The sequence below is a fragment of the Crocodylus siamensis genome, chromosome 7 (assembly GCF_052110815.1).
Source record: "Crocodylus siamensis isolate JL-2025a chromosome 7, ASM5211081v1, whole genome shotgun sequence".
Taxonomy (NCBI): domain Eukaryota; kingdom Metazoa; phylum Chordata; order Crocodylia; family Crocodylidae; genus Crocodylus; species Crocodylus siamensis.
Genome location: NC_143401.1, coordinates 88,218,392 through 88,236,329, shown reverse-complemented (window position 1 = coordinate 88,236,329; position 17,938 = coordinate 88,218,392). Strand labels below are relative to the sequence as shown.

Below are 17,938 nucleotides of genomic sequence, written 5' to 3'. Positions count from 1 at the left end.
TTGAGCTGACTATCACTAGTACAGTTTTAGTTTAATAGTGTTTTCTTAATGCAGAATTTCAGTTCTGTTTGGTCTGCTTCAAGCATATAAATAGCCTTATTTACTTCAGGTGGGATTACTTACCTGTTTAAAATTTAAAAATAAGCATAATTGATTCACTTAACTGGGGCACAGAACCCCTCAAACAATATCATGCAGTCACAAAATGCTTATACTCTGTTTCTGGAATTATTGCTGAGGATCATGAAATTGTTTTTAGCAGTACTGAACATCTGCAAAAGAGAATCAGAATGGCAGGAAAAATAGCAAAATATAATCTGCCCATGTTCATATTTTTGCTGCTCTTGACTGCTCTAAACTAGTTTACTTATCTGCAATGTTTTGATATTCAATAAGGTACATTGATAATGGTGGTATAATTTATCATACTGAATTATTGAAGGAAGAATCCCACAAAAACAGCTAAAGACTGAATGCCTTCTCTTGAAGACTTGTTTTAAGAAAAGCAGAAAACAAAATGAGAAAAGTCAAGATAAATTTTTGTTGTTTTCTGCATGTTTATTAATGTTTAACATTACTTTGAATATTATATATACATTGTTAGTGTTAAGTACAGAGAGGAAGCATCAGGCATTTTTAATCCCTAAGAAAGAAAGAAAAGATTTAGTTGATTAGTTGTGAAAGGGGGGAGGAAGGCACTCGCTTAAGTTAGCAACCGAAAATAAATTTTGAGCATTCATTTGGTAGTCTACTGCTGGTGTTTATAGTTGAAGTGCATGGCTTGTTTCTATTTTACAGTTTCTTTAATGCATTAAGGCTATATTTGTAGAAGATTAGTAAAACAGACTGCTATCTATGATGAAGCACATTTAGAAAAATCAATCTGTGGTTATAAGCTTTGAGTCAGGGAAAGCATATTTTGCACCGTTGACAGTTGTTATGGTTCAGAATCTAATCTCAACTTTGTGAATTTTTCAGAGATATTAGGTTGTCTGCCAGTTATATCAAATAGTAATGGAAAATATAGTTTTTAATAGAAAGCATATTTCATTATTGAATGAAAAATAATTTAAAAAGTTATAACAAAATAGTGTCTTTATATGTAACACATTGATTTCAGTGAAGGTATTTGTATGAAGAAGCATAAGATCACACAAGCAAAGGTTTGTGTATACTCTGTAATTGTTTGGTTTCTGCAGCTGAAAATACTCATGTTTTATATCACCTTAGCACCTCTTATATTTTTTCTCACTAACTTTAAATGAATGTATGGCAATTTCTTTTCCTCTATTTCTTGGTACTTACCAAATTTATTTACAGTTTTGCAGCTCTGGAATCATTTTTAACCATGAAATTCCAGATGCTGGTTTGCTGTAAGGATGACTGGGTTTTTTGGAAGTCAGTGGCAGCAGAATCCAGAGTGAGAAGGCATGGCACGTGTTTCAATAAAATCCACTTGAATCTTGATGGAAAAACCAATGTTTGCTGCAAAAAAGGTTTCCAAAATTATAGAAAGAAAAATCACTGTACCCTTTTCTCTCTCTGCCTTCTATTAATTTTTTACTGCTATACAATCAGACACGCTGTTTTTTTTCTGATGGGTAATTAAGTTTTCTAAAAGAAGCAGGTAAATAGAATTTAGCTCATTAGACCATCTTGCCTGACCTGTCTAATGATCCCACCATGTTTGTTGATATCTGTGTTAAACTGTATTAATGATCAGTCATGAGATTTTGGTGCCTAGGTGATTTTTAACTAATGTGCTGCTGGTTTCAATGAACTTCGGATTTGGAAACTGAAAATCTAAGTATTGACTTCTTAACTGGTGCTCCTTTGGCTTCTTAGTAGGGTATTTTGCTATGCAGCTCTTTATAGAAATAAGTTGATCTAAAATGTACACGTGTGCATGCACTTGTTCCCTCTGGGCATTTATAAACATAATGTTTTTGTCCTGCGATGTGCCAGAGATCCGCCGCTTTGGAGCAGACTCGATTAATTAAGTCTACTCCATACATGAGCTGAGGTGAACTGCGCTGCGCCGTGTGCAGTTGTATAAGCGGTGAAACGCACGTCAGCGCACAGAAAATGCCGGCGGTGCACTTTGGAACTAAAGCATCTCCAAGGTGTTTTAGCTCAAAAGCGTCCTGTCGCCATTTTCTCAGTGTCGATGCACATTTCACTACTTGTACAACTGGAAGCTTTGCAGTGCCAGGTGCTTTTCAAAGCATCTGTTGCTGTGGCACTTGCGTGTGTAAAAATGTCCACTGTATCCGTCTCTCCTCCTTCAAAACATGTTCCGTTTCTCTCTGCTTGAACATCCCCCCTCAAGATAAAATAAAAGTGTGGCTATATCTGAGGGGGAAAAAAAGCCTAGTAGTTCCTATTTCAAATAGAATAAATTGAAGAAAAAAATCATGATGTTTTCAGTTGGATTTTCACTATGGGGGACTGTGAATGAAATCCAGAAGTGCTGTGATTGCCTTTGGAACCACTGCAGGAGCAAAGGAGCTTCATTTTGTCCTTTCTTGCTCTTCTTAGAATTATGGCTTTTGGGGAGCCTATAAATCTTAGAAGGGGAATTATGTGGATGGTTTTACTAACTTGGACCGTAAAGCTTTTCTGGGTTAGTCCACAGGGAGATTTATTTCACTTTAGGTTAGTGATACCTCATAAACTTTCTAAGAATCTCAATGCGAGTCTCAAGGTGAATGTAATATTAGTGTTTTGCTTTAGCGGAGGCTTGAAAAAGCTCCATATGTTTTAGGAAATTTCTGTATAAGCCTGTTCTGGAATTATTTAAAGAGGACAGAGACTTGTTTAGATTAGTTACAGATTACATTCTGCTTTCTAGATTGAAGTGATTCTTCTTCTTTTGGCTTCAAAACTGGTCAGCACCGCTTTTGTCTCTACCAGCAGACAGAAGATCTTATCTAAAGAATGTGATACTGTAATATATACTGTATTTAGTTGATCAGAAGATAAAGTTTTCCCATTTAATGTGGGGCAAACAGCCCCTTGCCTTGCAATCGAGTACAAGGCAGTGGGGTAGCGGGCAGCTGCTGTGGCTCTGGCCCCAACCAAGGGTTGGGGTTAGAGCCAAGGCCAGGTCCAGGACCAGATCTGCCCCGTCCCCACTCTCTCCCCACCCCATTGCCTCTGTATGCCCTGCCACTCCTCCCCACACAGCCTCCTGTCTCTTCCCCTGTCGCATCTTCCTCTCTCCCCACTTTACCGCACTCCTTACTTTTGCCCTGAGCCGGTGGGCTGCAACTCTGCTGTAGCCCGGGGCACAGAGCATGGCTGTAACCCAGCTCTATAGAAGCAGCATGGATCCAGCACTGTTGTTCCAGCCCAGCTCCATAGCAACAGCACTGGCTCTCCACTGCTTGTGGTATGGGTCTGTGCTGGAACAGTGCCAGCTCCATGCCACTGCTACAGAGCTGGGCTTGAGCTATGCTCCATGACCTGGGCTGCAGGAGGGACAGAGCCTGCCAGCACAGAGCAAAGGTAAGGGGGCCTGGAGGGGCAGACAGGGGAGGCAGAGACTTTGGGTGGGGGATGTGAGGAGAGGGGGTGGGACTTAGATTTCATAGACATTAGGGCTGGAAGGGACCTCGGGAGATCGAGTCCAGCCCCCTGCCCAAAGGGCAGGAAGTCAGCTGGGGTCATAGGATCTCAGCAAGATAAGCATCCAATTTACTCTTGAAGGTGTTCAATGTAGGTGCTTGAACCACCTCCGCTGGCAGACTGTTCCAGACCTTGGGGGCTCGGACAGTAAAGAAATTCTTCCTTATGTCCAGCCTGAAACGGTCTTGCAGGAGTTTGTGACCGTTCGACCTCGTCATCCCTTGGGGCGCTCTGGTGAACAAACGTTCCCCCAGATCCCGGTGGTCACCCCGATAAACTTATAGGTGGCCATCAGATCACCCCTGAGCCTGCGCTTTTCCAGGCTAAAGAGTCCCATGGCTCTCAGCCTGTCATGGTAAGATCTGTTTTCCTGACCTCTGATCATGCGCGTGGCTCTCCTCTGGACTCTCTCAAGCTTCTCCACATCCTTTTTGAATTGTGGAGCCCAAAACTGGACGCATTACTCCAGCTGCGGCCTCACCAAGGCCGAGTACAAGGGGAGAATGACGTCCCGGGATTTGCTCGAGAAGCATCTATGGATGCACGCCAGCATTTTGGTCGCTTTACTAGCCGCAGCATCGCAGTGGAGGCTCATGTTCATCTTGTGGTCAATGATGACCCCCAAGTCTCTTTCTTCTGTAGTGCTATCCAACGTAGCACTGCCGAGCCTATAAGGATGCTGCAGGTTTTTCCTCCCAAGGTGGAGAACCTTGCATTTTTCGGTGTTAAACACCATGAGGTTCTCGTCCGCCCATTTGCTGAGCTTGTCCAGGTCAGCCTGGATCACCCGCCTATCTTCTGGCGTGGATGCTTTGCCCCAAAGTTTGGTGTCATTGGCAAAATTGGCCAGTCCACTCCTGACTCCAATGTCCACATCGTTAATGAAGATGTTGAACAGTATGGGTCCCAGGACAGAGCCTTGAGGGACCCCACTGGTCACAGGGCACCACGATGAGTGACTGCCATCAATTACAACCCTCTGGGTCTGACCACGGAGCCAGTTTTCCCAACTTGAGACTGTGGGTAGCAGAAGTGACATGGGGAGGGGAGGAGGGAAGAACAGGGGAAGAGGGAATTGGGACAACCTAAAGGAGTGGAGGGAAGGCACAATAGGGTAAGTGGGGGCAGGCAGCAGGGGACAAGCTCATTGCCTGCCCCCTATCACTTGCCCCCCCACTGCCTCCCTGACTCTCTCTGCCCCACTTCCTGCCACATTACGCCCCACTCCCATCACCTGCAGTAGGGGGTGAATTTAAGATGATCCTCCATACATTGGAAATTACAATTTATACGTTTTCTGTCTGTTGAATCTAACTATTGGGAGGTCATCGTTAATGTTCCACATTCTTGGTTATTATTTAAAAGAAATATCCAGGAATTTTGGGGGTTTATCTTCAAAGCCTAAAAATTGGAATAAAATTGGGATAAAAGGAAAAAAATCTGTTTAAATTGGGGAAAAATTGGTGGTGAGGGAGGGAGGAAGTAAGGCTGGGACTAGGGAAGTGGCAGGGAGAGGGGCACGGCGCAGTCTGTCGGTTGCTTCTGGGGCTGCAGCAGGGAGCAAAGCAGGGGGAGCTGTAGTGGGTGTGGGGCTCTGCACCCCCTAGGAGGGCTGTCGGCTGGGGTGTGCCAGGCTCTTCCCAGGGGGTGTGTGCCCCTGGATCTGCATGGGATGAGAGCAGGCTGCTGCTGCAGGCTGAGGCCGGTGGCAGAAGCAGGCTTGTCCTGGCTCTTGGCAGCCTGCTGTTGTGGCAGCCTGCTGTTGCTGCAGCTTGCTGTTGCTGCCTGCTGGGGCTGGTGGTGGCACCAGGCTCTTCCTGGTGCTCGGGGCAGATGGCAGCCTGCTTTTGTCCTGCATGCAGATCCAGGGGAATGTGCCCCCCAGGAGGGCTGTGGGCTGGGAGGCTGTGCCAGGCTCTTCCGGGGGGGCGTGTGCCCCCAATCTGAGTGTGGGACAAGAGTAGGTTGCTGCCTGCTTTGTGCTTTGGGGATAGCCTGGTGCTGCCGCCAGCTGCAGCCTGCAGGGAACAGGGCTGGGCTCTCCTGCCTGCCCTCCCCTATCGAGGCTCGCAGCTCCCAGTGCCCGGGGCAGGGGCAGGGCCAAAGCCAGAGACGCCGGGATGCATCTCGGACCAGCCTGCCCAAGGAGCGATTCCTGTGGCCTGTCCCACCCTGCCCAGGGTCAGAGTCAGGAGTCCCATGCCCCCAGGTAGCAGCTCCAGACACCCTCCCTCAGCCCTCATGAGTCCCTCACCCTCCCTCAGCCCCGCCTACCCCCGACTCCTCATGCGGCCACTGCCACTGCCTCTCCCTATCCCCATCCCCATCCCCATGTCTGGCTGGAAACCTGTGCCTCAGGTAACTAGCACAGCAGCACTTTTAGCTTACCGGTACCACCCATTTTTCAGTTCCAATCCTTGTTAACTGTCCCGAGTGGGGAATGGGCCATTCCCGCTTGTTCTGGTTAACAGGGGCTGGAACTGAAAAATGGGTGTAAATTAGTAAATACTGAACGACTTAAAAAAATCGGGGAATTTATCAGTGAAAATCAGTAAAAACTGAGAATGTGGAACACTAATCATCTTGCATTCAGGGTCATTGTGAATTCAAGTTAATATGGTATATATGATTCCCTGTAGTTTAAACACTCATGGAGTAAAGCAATGAGAATTAGATGCCCAGTATCTAATGAAGGCTTTCTCTTCTTTATCGCTTCACTTGTATGTTTTACAGTGGAGGAATAGCTAAGGTCAAAAGATTTATTTCATTGTTAAGTGAAATGCATTTATTTAAAAAAAAAATCCATCCTCTGTTTGAAACTCATTTTTTGAACTTTTTCTCTCTCAAAATAGAGGTAGATTCTAATGATGCCATTGACCCTACCTTGGGATGACTTAATAGTTGTTATCAACAATGGTGATTATTGAAGACTTTTAGAAATTTCCTTCCTAATTAATTCATAAAAAATGAATTAAATTAGTTTTTTCTAAGGCCAGGGTTTGGTCTGTGTTGTTTTCTCTCTTGTGCTGAGTAAATGTGAATCAGCTATGGCTGTGATTCATTTAATGAGTACAAGGATTTAACTATCCTTTTTTATACTGGATCAGTCTTTTGGAAATGACAGTGGCAAAGCTGGATCTAAAAATGCCTGATTCTGTTTGACAGTGATGGTTCATATAGGGGAGCATGCAACCTTGTCCATGTGTTTAATACGTGACAGACTTAATTAACTTAAGTTACTGCAGTTACTGCAGTATGTTATCTAGCCATTTGAAGGCAAAATGTTTCAGTTGGGGGAACTCTCTGGAAAACTGTCAACTTCTGACAGATGATATCAAATTCTTTGTTAGGAATCAAATTAGGAGAGGCAGCTAAGTGGAAACTCAGATAACAGAAATGATTTCCTTATTTTTGGCTTTCTGTGTGATGGCTGCTCAAAACAATTTTCCACACTCTTCATTTGGTTTATAAGATTTACATCCTGGAAATAAAAAGACTTGCCCCATTGTCTATTTTTCAGAGAGTTCATAGTATGCTAAAACAGGATTTTGAATTTTAACATTATTGAGTCAGTTGTCAGGCTAATTTGGATTTAAACTGTTTAGTTTTCTGGGTTGTGGATGGCTGATTTGGTCAATTTAAGAGGTAATATGTAGACATAGTGAAGTCTTTGGAGGAGGATTACATAAATAATGCCCTTAACAGTGATTTTGATTTGCCTGTGAATTCTCAGTGTGTTGATGGGTAAAGAGGACATAGCAGCAGTACAATGCTAAGACAAACATACAAAAAACATCTCTCTATGGCATTGGTGCATAAAAATGTCTTCTGGTTCAAACTGAAATACTCTGGGGTGCTGCTGCTTTTGTATGGAATGACTCAACATTCAAGAGATGGGGTAAATGTGTGCTGGAGAAGAAAATTACATATCTACATAGCAGTTTTCAAAGTCAAAGTTCAAGAAGCTTAAGAAAATACAGGGAGAAAAGGCAAACACAAACAGAGATTATAAATGTTCTCTCTGACTTTCCTAGTTTTATTTCTGAAGACAGTCTCTAGGTCAGGGGCAGTGCAAAATAAGGGGCTCCTGAAAATTTTAGAAAATTAATATTTATCTGCTCTGGCTGCCTGTCAAAGATGACAAAGCACCAGGGGCAGTAGGTCCCAGGGGAGCCAGTAGCAAGGCCTCCCCAGTCCCCCCCCCAACCCCCCCCCGCTCAGCTGCAAGCCTCTGCCTATCAGAGGCTTCTAGCCTGGGATGCTGGGGCTGTTACCGCTTCCCTCTGCTGGAGAGGGAAATTCAGATAAGAAAGGAAGGGGGAGATGGGAGGATCGTGAATGATCACCTGATTCCCTCAGGGTTGGGCCGGGCTCCTGATGTCCTGGTGCTGCAGCCAGGAACCTCATGGTGCTGAAGCAGGGATGAAGGGCGGAAAGGAAGGATGGGGAAATGGTGGCAGGGGGGCAAGTGGGAGTGAGTGGGTGCGCGGGAGCACAGTGACAGCAGGGCGGGAGCATGAGGCCCACATTGGTGCCCTGGGGCCAGTGCTGGCGGGGGCCCAGGGTGGGGTCACAAGAGTGCATGGCCCAGGCTGGCTTCTCCTTTTCCCTGCTGGCGCAGCTCAGCCTCGCTACATAGAGCCACAGCCGGCTTGGCCCCTGTGCTCCTGCTGTCCTGCTTTGGCTCCTGCTGGTGCTGGCCTCGGGGCACTGGCGTGAGCCCCATGGTCCTCCCCTCCTGTGTGCCCACTCGCTACCACTTGTTCCTCTGCCACTGGCAGCCACCATTTACCTGCTTTCCTGCCTGCTGCTGCTACTCCGCACAAACCTATACCCACCCACCCATAGCCCCCCCCCCACACTCCTCCACAATATACAAGAGTAAGACTTCTGGTGGCAAACGTCAGAGGTTGGGGGCGGGACTTCTGGTCCCAAGACGTTGACCAGGGAGTGAGGCACCTGTCATGGGGCAGGGCTGCCCATGTGACCCTTGACAGCTTACCAGAACTCAGTAAGCAGACTTCCATCTGAAATAATTGCCTGCCTCTGCCCTAGGGGCACATATATATGTGCCTGTTGCGTGCTCCAACATGTGCTAATTAGCACAAGTTTGTTCATACTCAATTAATTGAGTCTGCTGGATCATGCTTTGTGCGTATTCAGTGTCCCTGCACTTCAAAAGGGTGCAGGGGTGCTTTCACTAAAGCTTGTTGAATGAGCTTTAGTTAAAGTTCTCCCTCTACAATTCTGAAGTGTGGGACACTGAACACATGAGATGCTGCGGGCACTTGAATTAGAGCAGCTCCCGAGAGCCACTCTGATTAAGGTGCCCCCCCGCTTACCCTGAAGCACATACACAGATGCCCTAGAGGTCTTTCCTTAGCATCAGACAGGTGTTCATAAAGGTGGATTCTTTTTTGCTATATAAGAAATAACTGATCCACCCCGTCTTTGTTAATTCTAAAAAAAAAAAAAGAGGAAAAAAGGAAAAAAAAAAGGGGGGGGGCCTGCAGTTTTACCTGGCCAGTTTAATATTTTAAATATTATTTAAATGAGTGAAATAAGACTGCAAAATAGAAACAACTTGCAACATATTTTATTGTGTATGTACACTAATGTAAAGCAAATGTCATTTTTTCCTCTGGGAGGTTTATATGCCAATCTGTTGCATATATTATGTGATTGGTAATTGAAAAGGATTATAAGACAGGAATATGTGTGTGTATCTTTATATTAAGTTATATAAATTACATTACATCTATAATACATGGATTCTAATTTGCATCAAGTATATGTATATGTATTTCCTGTTCTTGGGGGTGGGTGGCCCAGTCTACAGCAGGGGGGTCCACTGTTCATGTGATGCAAGGCTCCCAGTCACCCAGAGGTTGAACATCTGTTTTAGACGTAATAGGCATGTCCATACATGTTTCGTCTTTGTTTCAATGATATCCAACAAGTGGGTTGGGACTAAGATACCATTATGTTATATTATGATTAAAACGTGTATTTTCCAAATGTCAGCACTGATTGTGAGTGAAGAAAGTCAGTACAGCCTAAACTGCACCTTCAACCTATACATCACAATACACCCAAATTGCATAGGAATGCAATTTCTGACATCCATTCCATGGAACTTGACTTGATTGCCTTTGTCTGAAAACTGTGTACTGAAATTGGAATAGCATTTAAAGAAGCTTTAAAGGATGTTGCTTAACAACCAAAGAGGCAAAAAGTGGAGGCAAAAAAGAAGAAAATCTGTCAGATAATCTTGTACCCCATTTTATGTAGGCAGGTTAAGATTAAAATGTAGCCTTCCAAGTAAAGTAAGGATCTGTACATGCTTGTATGTGGTAACTGAGGTTAAATAAATTATAATGACAAACATTTTTTTGAATATCTTAGTAAACCTGTGCTATATTTAAGGACATACTTGCCACAAACTTCAGATTTTTAGGTTGGAACTTTCACAACGTGTATTGTGGATTTATACTGATTCTTTTTCAATACAGTTGAGTGCCCTTTTGAAAATCTCATAGGCCCATTTGAAAACTGCAATATTCAAGGCTTTTTCAACAACAGTGTTCTTCAGCCAGGCTGCTAAGGTGACTTTCTATATTGTCAGCAGCGTAAAACAAGAGAAAATTAAACTCATTTCAGAACCACGTCTAAGTCAAAATATAATGTTTTTAGATTTGTCTATATATCTTGTCCTGGCTTTTTTTGGACAACATAAATGTTGATGATATGGGACGCCCTTTTCAGTACACAAGTGCAGCTGTATTGAATGCGTAGTTTCAACAGACTGCAGACCGGGTTTATTGTTGCTAGCAAGGAGAAATGGGTTTTGATCTGAGGTGCATAACTGGTATACTGTGCAGTTAAGGGTAGATCACTTTAACCTCTTTGGCCCTAATGTTAACGGTGTTCAAATTTAGTAAAACAGTTCAAGATTGTGGGATTAAACAAAATGAGAGCAGTAAATGTGAAGGATTTCTATTCAGTGCCATTTTTCTAAATGAAATTATATGAAAAGTGGATACAAACATGGGTTTGCTTTTGTATAAATTGTTAAAAGATTTTTCCTTTTGTGCTCATTAAATAACTAAGAAGTAATGGTTGGACATTCAGGTGGACTGGCCTTAGTTTAATAATAGTCTCTTACAATTAGCCAGTAAAGCCTAATTGTCTACTTCTATCTATTGCACTTCTTTAGAACTTCATTATGTCTGTTGACATACAAATGTATTGTGACCTTTCTGCATTGTGGTCCTTGAACAAGAATACCAAATGTTATAGTTTCATAGTTTCTAGGGTCAGAAGGGACCTGAGTAGATCTTCTAGTCCGACCCCCTGCCATGGCAGGAAAGAGTACTGAGGTCAAACGACCCCAGCAAGGTGTTCGTCCAGCCTCCTCTTAAAGACCCCCAGGGTAGGAGCCAGCACCACTTCTCTTGGAAGTTGGTTCCAGATCCTAGCCGCCTTGACAGTGAAGTAGCACCTTCTGATGTCTAGTCTGAATCTACCCTCTGCCAGCTTGTGACTGTTATTCCTGGTCATTCTTGGTAGTGCTCGGGGGAACAGGGACTTCCCCAGTGCCAGCTGGTCCCCCCTGACTGGTTTGTAACAGGCCACTAGATCCCCCCTCAGCCTTCTCTTGTGGAGGCTGAACAGGTTCAGGTCCCGCAGCTTCTCTTCATAAGGCCTGCCCTGCTGCCCCCTGATCATGTGAGTGGCCTCCTCTGGACCCTCTTCATGTTGTCCACATCCCTCTTGAAGTGCGGCGCCCAGAACTGGACACAGTACTCCAGCTGTGGCCTGACCAGTGCCACTTAGCGGGGAGTATCACCTCCTTGAACCTGCTCGAGATGCATCTGTGGATGTATGACAAGGTGCGGTTGGCCTTCCTGACTGCATCCCCACATTGCTGGCCCATGTTCATCTTGGAGTCAATGATGACTCCAAGATCCTTTTCTGCCTCTGTACTGACAAGAAGGGAGTTCCCCAACCTGTAGGTATGGTGCCAGTTGTTCCTCCCCAGGTGCATCACTTTGCACTTGTCGGTGTTGGATCCCATCCTATTCTCATCCTCCCACCCTTGTAACCTGTCTAGGTCCGATTGCAGCCTGTTCTTCCCTTCTAGCATGCCTACATCCCCCCACATCTTAGTGTCATCTGCAAATTTGAACAGGGTGCTTTTTATCCCTTCGTCCAAGTCACTGATGAAGATGTTGAACAGTGCGGGCCCGAGGACCAAGCCCTGCAGAACCCCACTGCCCGCATCCCTCCAACTTGAAAATGATCCTTCCACCACCACTCTCTGGGTGTGGCTCTCCAGCCAGTTGGCGACCCAATTGACTGTGTGGGTGTTGACACCACAGCTCCCCCCAGTTATGCTGCATTATAACTTATCCTTCTGAGAAGTAATAAACAGTATCATGCAGAACACTTATTGGCTCAGCTAAGGCTTGCAGTAATATTGTTTAGACTGTGTGTAGCCAACTGAAAGTTAAGCTAGATCAGACAAAACTATTTTTACTTGCATCTAATATATTATGTTACAATTATTACTAATATCCTATCAATTTTTAAGAAGATTATACAGTTCAGCAACATAAGGTACTTAAATCTGATTATTTTTATTAAAGTTTAGTTGTGCTAGGTAATATGAAATAATCAGTGGATCTTGGTAATGGGGAATGAGCAAAAGGAGTTTTTTGATAACACTTTCTTAATATGAAATTAAAATTTATATTGTTGAAATGCTTCGGAAATTGCCAGGTACGATGACAAATGTAGCTGAAGCCAATGTGAAGTATATTTATATTTAATTACCCAGGTCTTTTCAACATCCAGAGTTAAGTTAAATCTTATGACATTTGAAAACCATTGTGGTTACCAGATTTTTATTGAATTTAAAGTTGTTATATTAAGTTGTTATAGTACTTTTTAGTTTTAAACTATATTTACCTGTTTGAGCTGAACATGCAAACATAGTAAATGTAATTGAAATGATATAGTAAATATTGCCCTTTTCTTTTACTTAAATTGGCGCAGTCACCTTGAAATATCCAAGCTGACTAATTTTCGATCTTTTCATATTCGTGTTCATATCGTTTCATTCAAAAAGTATATATAACTTTAAATATGTTCTAAGGCCACAAATTTCATTAACATTATTCCTTCTTAAAGTTAATAATTCATTTACATTGTTAAGGATTGATTTATTCACATTTTATAATTTACTAAATTTACTCAAATCCAAGATGCCCTGCTCCCCGCCCCCCCCATTTAATACGAGGGAAAAAGCTGAGGGGTTTAGATTCAAGTAAAAGTATAGGAGGGGAGTGGTTAGTACTCTGCTGAGCCACCCTCCCCTGGTTGCAGCTGCTTACTTTGCCACCCTAGGTCTAGCTTAAGTCAGGGCTCTGCTTCAGGGCACTTGCACAGAACAAATGCTGCATCCAGCTTCTGCCCAACCATGTAGCATGGTTGTAATGGCAGCAGCTCCAGGGAGGGCAAGCAGGAGGCTAAATGGTGGTGGTGGGGATAGTTGCTAGAGGGTGCATGCACCATGGACAGGTGCAGGCATGGAAGGATGGGAAAGCAGGAGGGGGACCAAGTGGCAGGGTCAAGGTGCAAGACGTTTGTAGGTACTGAGGGGAGGGCAGGCACTAGTAGGGCAAGAGGTGGTGGGGCAGGTACCAGGGGTACAGGCAGCGTGGGCAGTGTAGGCTCAGGGCAGACAGGCACCAGAAGGTTTAAGTGGCAGAGGGGATAAGTGGCAAGGGGCAGGAATCATCTGACTTGACTCCCCAGACCTCCTGCCTGTCTCCCTCACACTGCTTGCTTCTTGTCCTGCTGCGGTGATGGGGTGGAAGAATTTTAAATGATCCCAAAAATAGATTCTTTACGTGGAAAATTGTTAAAATATGCTTGGAATCCAATTATTGGGGTGGTCATTTTCAATTCTAAATTGCCTTGGATTCAGGTTGGTACAAGTTAGTACAGTAAACTAATTTACTCCACAGCAGGATAGTACTTGTAAATACAAGCAGAGGGTTTTTTTACTCCTCAGCAGTGTATGTGTAGATGTTGCCTCATCAGGCTGGGGCACAAGGGTGCTTCAGTGTGGGGACTACTTACCAGACAGCCAGCCCAACATTGAAGTACCTTCCTGCTCTAGCCAGCCCCTCCACAGCATGTTTTTCTGGGGGGAGCAGCCCCAGGCTGGGAGGCTAAGCCTCTGGGTCCCCTGCCAGCTCACGCTACTCCAACCAAGCTCAATGTGCTGTGATCCCGGGCACATGTGAAGACATGGAGCCTGGGAGCAATAAACTCCAGGGTAGTAAGCACTGGAGTTTATTCTTGCACCTTAATATGTATATATAGACCCTCCTTGTATGTGGCCTTAGTGAAGTTTTTATCACTGAATTAACTAACATACTGTAGATGTTTAACTTTCAGTGAATATGGTTTTGTGCAACTTAATACTTTAGTGTGAAACTGCGTCGATATATAAGTATAATGACTGCTTATATGTGGTTTGAAGGATGAAAGTTATTAATGCTTTAGTTCACAATGATTTCCACAGGATTGTTCATGCTAAGTAAGCATTACTCTGAGTAGCATGTGCCTTCAGGATGATGGCCTTACTTTCTGAAATATATTTATGTCTTTTATATGCATTTTCCAGGATCTAATTCTTGGCTTGTGCCAGAAACAAAAGGAGCGATTGTACAAGGTGGATATGGTCATACTAGCGTGTCTGATGAAATGACAAAATCCATTTATGTTCATGGTGGATACAAAGCACTACCTGGCAATAAATATGGATTGGTGGATGACCTTTACAGATATGAGGTTAATACTAGGACATGGTAAGTGAACTGAGAATACATGAAACTGAGATCAAAATAAAACAGAACCATTTTTGTTGAGTTAATGCATGCACAGTGGTGAATATTTAAAAATGTTGTTATGGTAATAATGATATTAATATAGTGATTATTTTACAATATTCAGTAAATAGTCTTTTTAAAGAAAATGCAGAGACGGTTCTCCGATTAACCTCAGGGCATATTAGCATATTGTATATGGTCAAGTGAATATCAGAGTATTTAGAAACTTAAGGCTTTAAAATATCCCAGTGGTATGAGGTCAGCCTATATAAGGTGTATGTTAGGGAAGAGACCATGGCAAACTCCAATTCCTTAGATGCTGTCCCTAGGTGTCATTTATTTTCTCAGGGGGATACCAAACAATTCTCCAATTCTCTTCTAACTAAATTGTTAATAAACTCTTTGGGACATGGATTGTATCTACTTGGGTACATTTTCATTATTTTACAATACTTAGCACATAGGGGTTTCCATATAAATTTAAGGCTTATGAATGCTACTGTAATACAAATAGTAATGGTGTCTTAAGGAGGAAAATAGCCCCATCAGTAGGGAGAGCCTCCCCCATGCACTCAATCCAGAAATAGTGAGAAAGTGAATAGCAGCATATGATAACTTTTTTTCTGCCTTTTATATTTTGTTTGATTTTTCCCTGTTATCCTGTAATGCATTCCCATAACAATGTGTTCTCTGCTTCTCCTTTTCATGAAAATGTGGATGTGTGAGATCTGAAAAATCCTGTTGCAGGGCCAGGACCCATGTGGCACAGCTTGGAGAGGCCAGGCTCTGTGCCTTGCTGTTGGAACCAAGTTGTGCCAGGCTGGGCTGCACATTGGACAGGGCTGGTGGGGCTGTTCTGCTTCCCTTGCCTCCAGCGATGGCTGCTGCTGCTCCTGACCCTGCCTGTGCTCCTGCCATGCTGCGCCGCTCTGTGTGGGTGGGCAGGAAGCTTCAGCAGGAGGCTCCTGTCCAGTGTATGGAGCTGTGGCTCCAGCTCCCAGCTGCCTTCTACCTTCTCTGCCAACCTGGCTTAATGAGCAGCCCCTGCTGGTGGGTGGAGCAGGTGGAAGGTGGTCAGGAACTGAAGTTGGATCTTCATGTGCTGGGCAAGAGCTTTCCACTGAAGCTTCTACCCTCCTTGAGTGGCGCAGTATAGTGCAGTGCAACGCGGCAGAAGCTGGAGTCGAGGGGAACAGAACAGCCCTGCCGGCCCCAGCCAGGATGCGCAGCTTCTGGTGAGGCTATTCCCAGTGCAGCTGCAGCCGGCTTGGTACCGCTGTGCTCCCCTTGCCTCCAGCGGCCACTCCTCCCACTGCTGCCTCCTGCTGTGCTGCTCTGGGTGGACATGGGGGAGAGGGAAGCTTCAGCCTGGCTGCTCCTGCAGGAGGTGAGGGGAGTAGAAGAACATCCAGCTGGCTGCAGCCACACTGGGAACAGCCCCACCAGAAAGCTGCGTGCTAGCTGGGGTTGTGGGGAGTGCAGTTGCAGGCTGTCTGGGTGGCAGCCCCATGTTGAGTATTGCAGGGCCAGCTGTGGGCTGGATCCAGCCGGTTGGTGGGCTGTATTTTGCCCACCCATGCCCTGCACAAAGCTTCTGTAACTGGTATGTGCAGTACATCCCTGTGAAGACTGATATATGCCTTTACCAAGCACCATGAAATCAAAGAAGCCTCTTGGGTAGACGATCCATGTAGCAAGGCTGTCTTTTAGGTACCATTCATTTAGGGCAGGGCTATCAACCTTCCCCATGGTAGTGTTGTATGCTGTGCCTCCAGGCCACACACCGTGCCACTCATACGCTTTGGGGGCCTCTCTGCTGCGTGAGCAGCACTGGTGGCACGCAGAACCCTTGGGTCCTGCCCCTTGCTGCGTGGGCAACTTGCAGCCCCTGGCCCATTTGTTCCCTGTCAGGCCCTCTTACAATGCCAGCATCTCTGGTTTCTGTTTTAAGTTCCTTTCTCAGAATTCTCAAAACCAGACAAACATAATTGGTTTTGGTTTTGTTCATAGGTAGTCTCAGATATTAATATTCTGTCTGAAAGCTTGATGATTCTGTTTGTCAGTTCCTTGTTTCTCAAGTTTAATTTATGAATGCTGCTTATGTATTTTATACACACGCTGACCTTTAAATTTTTTCCACCTCAAAGCTGTTTCGAGATCAAGATCTGTGTCTCGGAACATTTTATTCCTTCAGCTTAATATTTGCCTTGGGCATTAGTGGCTTCACTTTAAGCATACAGGGTTTGCTTTTGGGTCAGCTTGTTGGAAATGTTAAGAAATGTGTAAGTTTGATTTGACTGCAGAGTCTTTATTTTAAATGCCACTAGCTTACAGCAATTGGCAACATTAACAAACGGATTTTTTTTCTTTTTTCCCCCTCTATTGATCTATTTTTAAGACAGCAGTACCAAAATACTATCCTATTATGCTCATTGGTTGCTTAAGGCTTTCTGCTAGGTCCCTGACAGACATTAAAGTAAAGGTGGAGTGAGATCTGATGTGGGTTCCCAACAGTTGCACTGGCTGCCATGCCACACTTGCATGGCAGGAGACGTAGGATCTTGCATCAGATCTCATTGTACCATATTGCCCATGCAGGGCAAGCCTGTGAAGACCTGCACTGGCAAGGAGCAAGCCTGGCTCTAAGCCAAGGGAGCATGCCAGTGTGCTCTTGCTGCTGGAGCCCCGTTAGGTGATGGGCGTTCCCAGCATGTGTCCCTGCAGCTGGGAGCCACTGTCAGATGAGCAGAGCTCTCAGCCGCAGGAGTTCATGAAGTTCTCTCCCAGCTCCAAGCCCTGATGCCTCTGACTGGGCTCTGAGCTGTGGGGAAGCATGATGTGCTTCTTGTTGGGGAACCCCAGTCAGCTGAGGGGGGCTCCCAGCCTCTGGAGCACATGAAAGACTTAAAAGACTTCTTAAGACAGTCAATTCATAGTTTCATAATAGCTAGGGTCAGGAGGGACCTGAACAGATCATCTGTTCAGCCTGACCCCCTACCACAGGCAAGAATGAATGCTGGGTTCACAAGATCCCAGACAGGTGATCATCCAACCTCCTTTTGAGGGTGAGGACCACTTTCCTGGGAAGTTGGTTCCAGGTTCTGGCCACCCTAACTGTAAAATGTTGTCTTCTGATCTCTAACCTGAACCTATTCTCCGTCAGCTTATTACCATTATTCCTCGTCACCCCAGCTGGTGCTGGGGAGAAAAGGGCTCTACCTATTTGTTGTTGATCCCCCCTGATGAGTTTGTAGGCAGCCACCAGGTCTCCTCTCTGCCTCCTCTTGCTGAGGGTGAACAGGTTCAGGTCCCTCAGTGTCTCCTCATAGGGCCTGTCCTACTGCCCTCTCACCAAGCGGGTGGCCTCCTCTGAACCCTCTCCAGGATGGCCACATCCTTTTTAAAGTGCT

At 44.8% G+C, this 17,938-nt stretch overlaps 1 protein-coding gene across 5 annotated transcripts in view; it reads left to right on the top strand.

Moving 5' to 3' along the window:
• ATRNL1 (attractin like 1) overlaps positions 1–17,938 on the top strand; it is a 1,104,086-nt gene that overhangs the window by 168,485 nt on the left and 917,663 nt on the right. For all 5 annotated transcript variants that reach the window (XM_090056522.1, XM_090056523.1, XM_090056521.1 and 2 more), the window contains exon 9: positions 14,324–14,507. In XM_090056522.1, the coding sequence (XP_089912648.1) occupies positions 14,324–14,507 (184 nt within the window). The remainder of the gene's footprint in view (positions 1–14,323; positions 14,508–17,938) is intronic.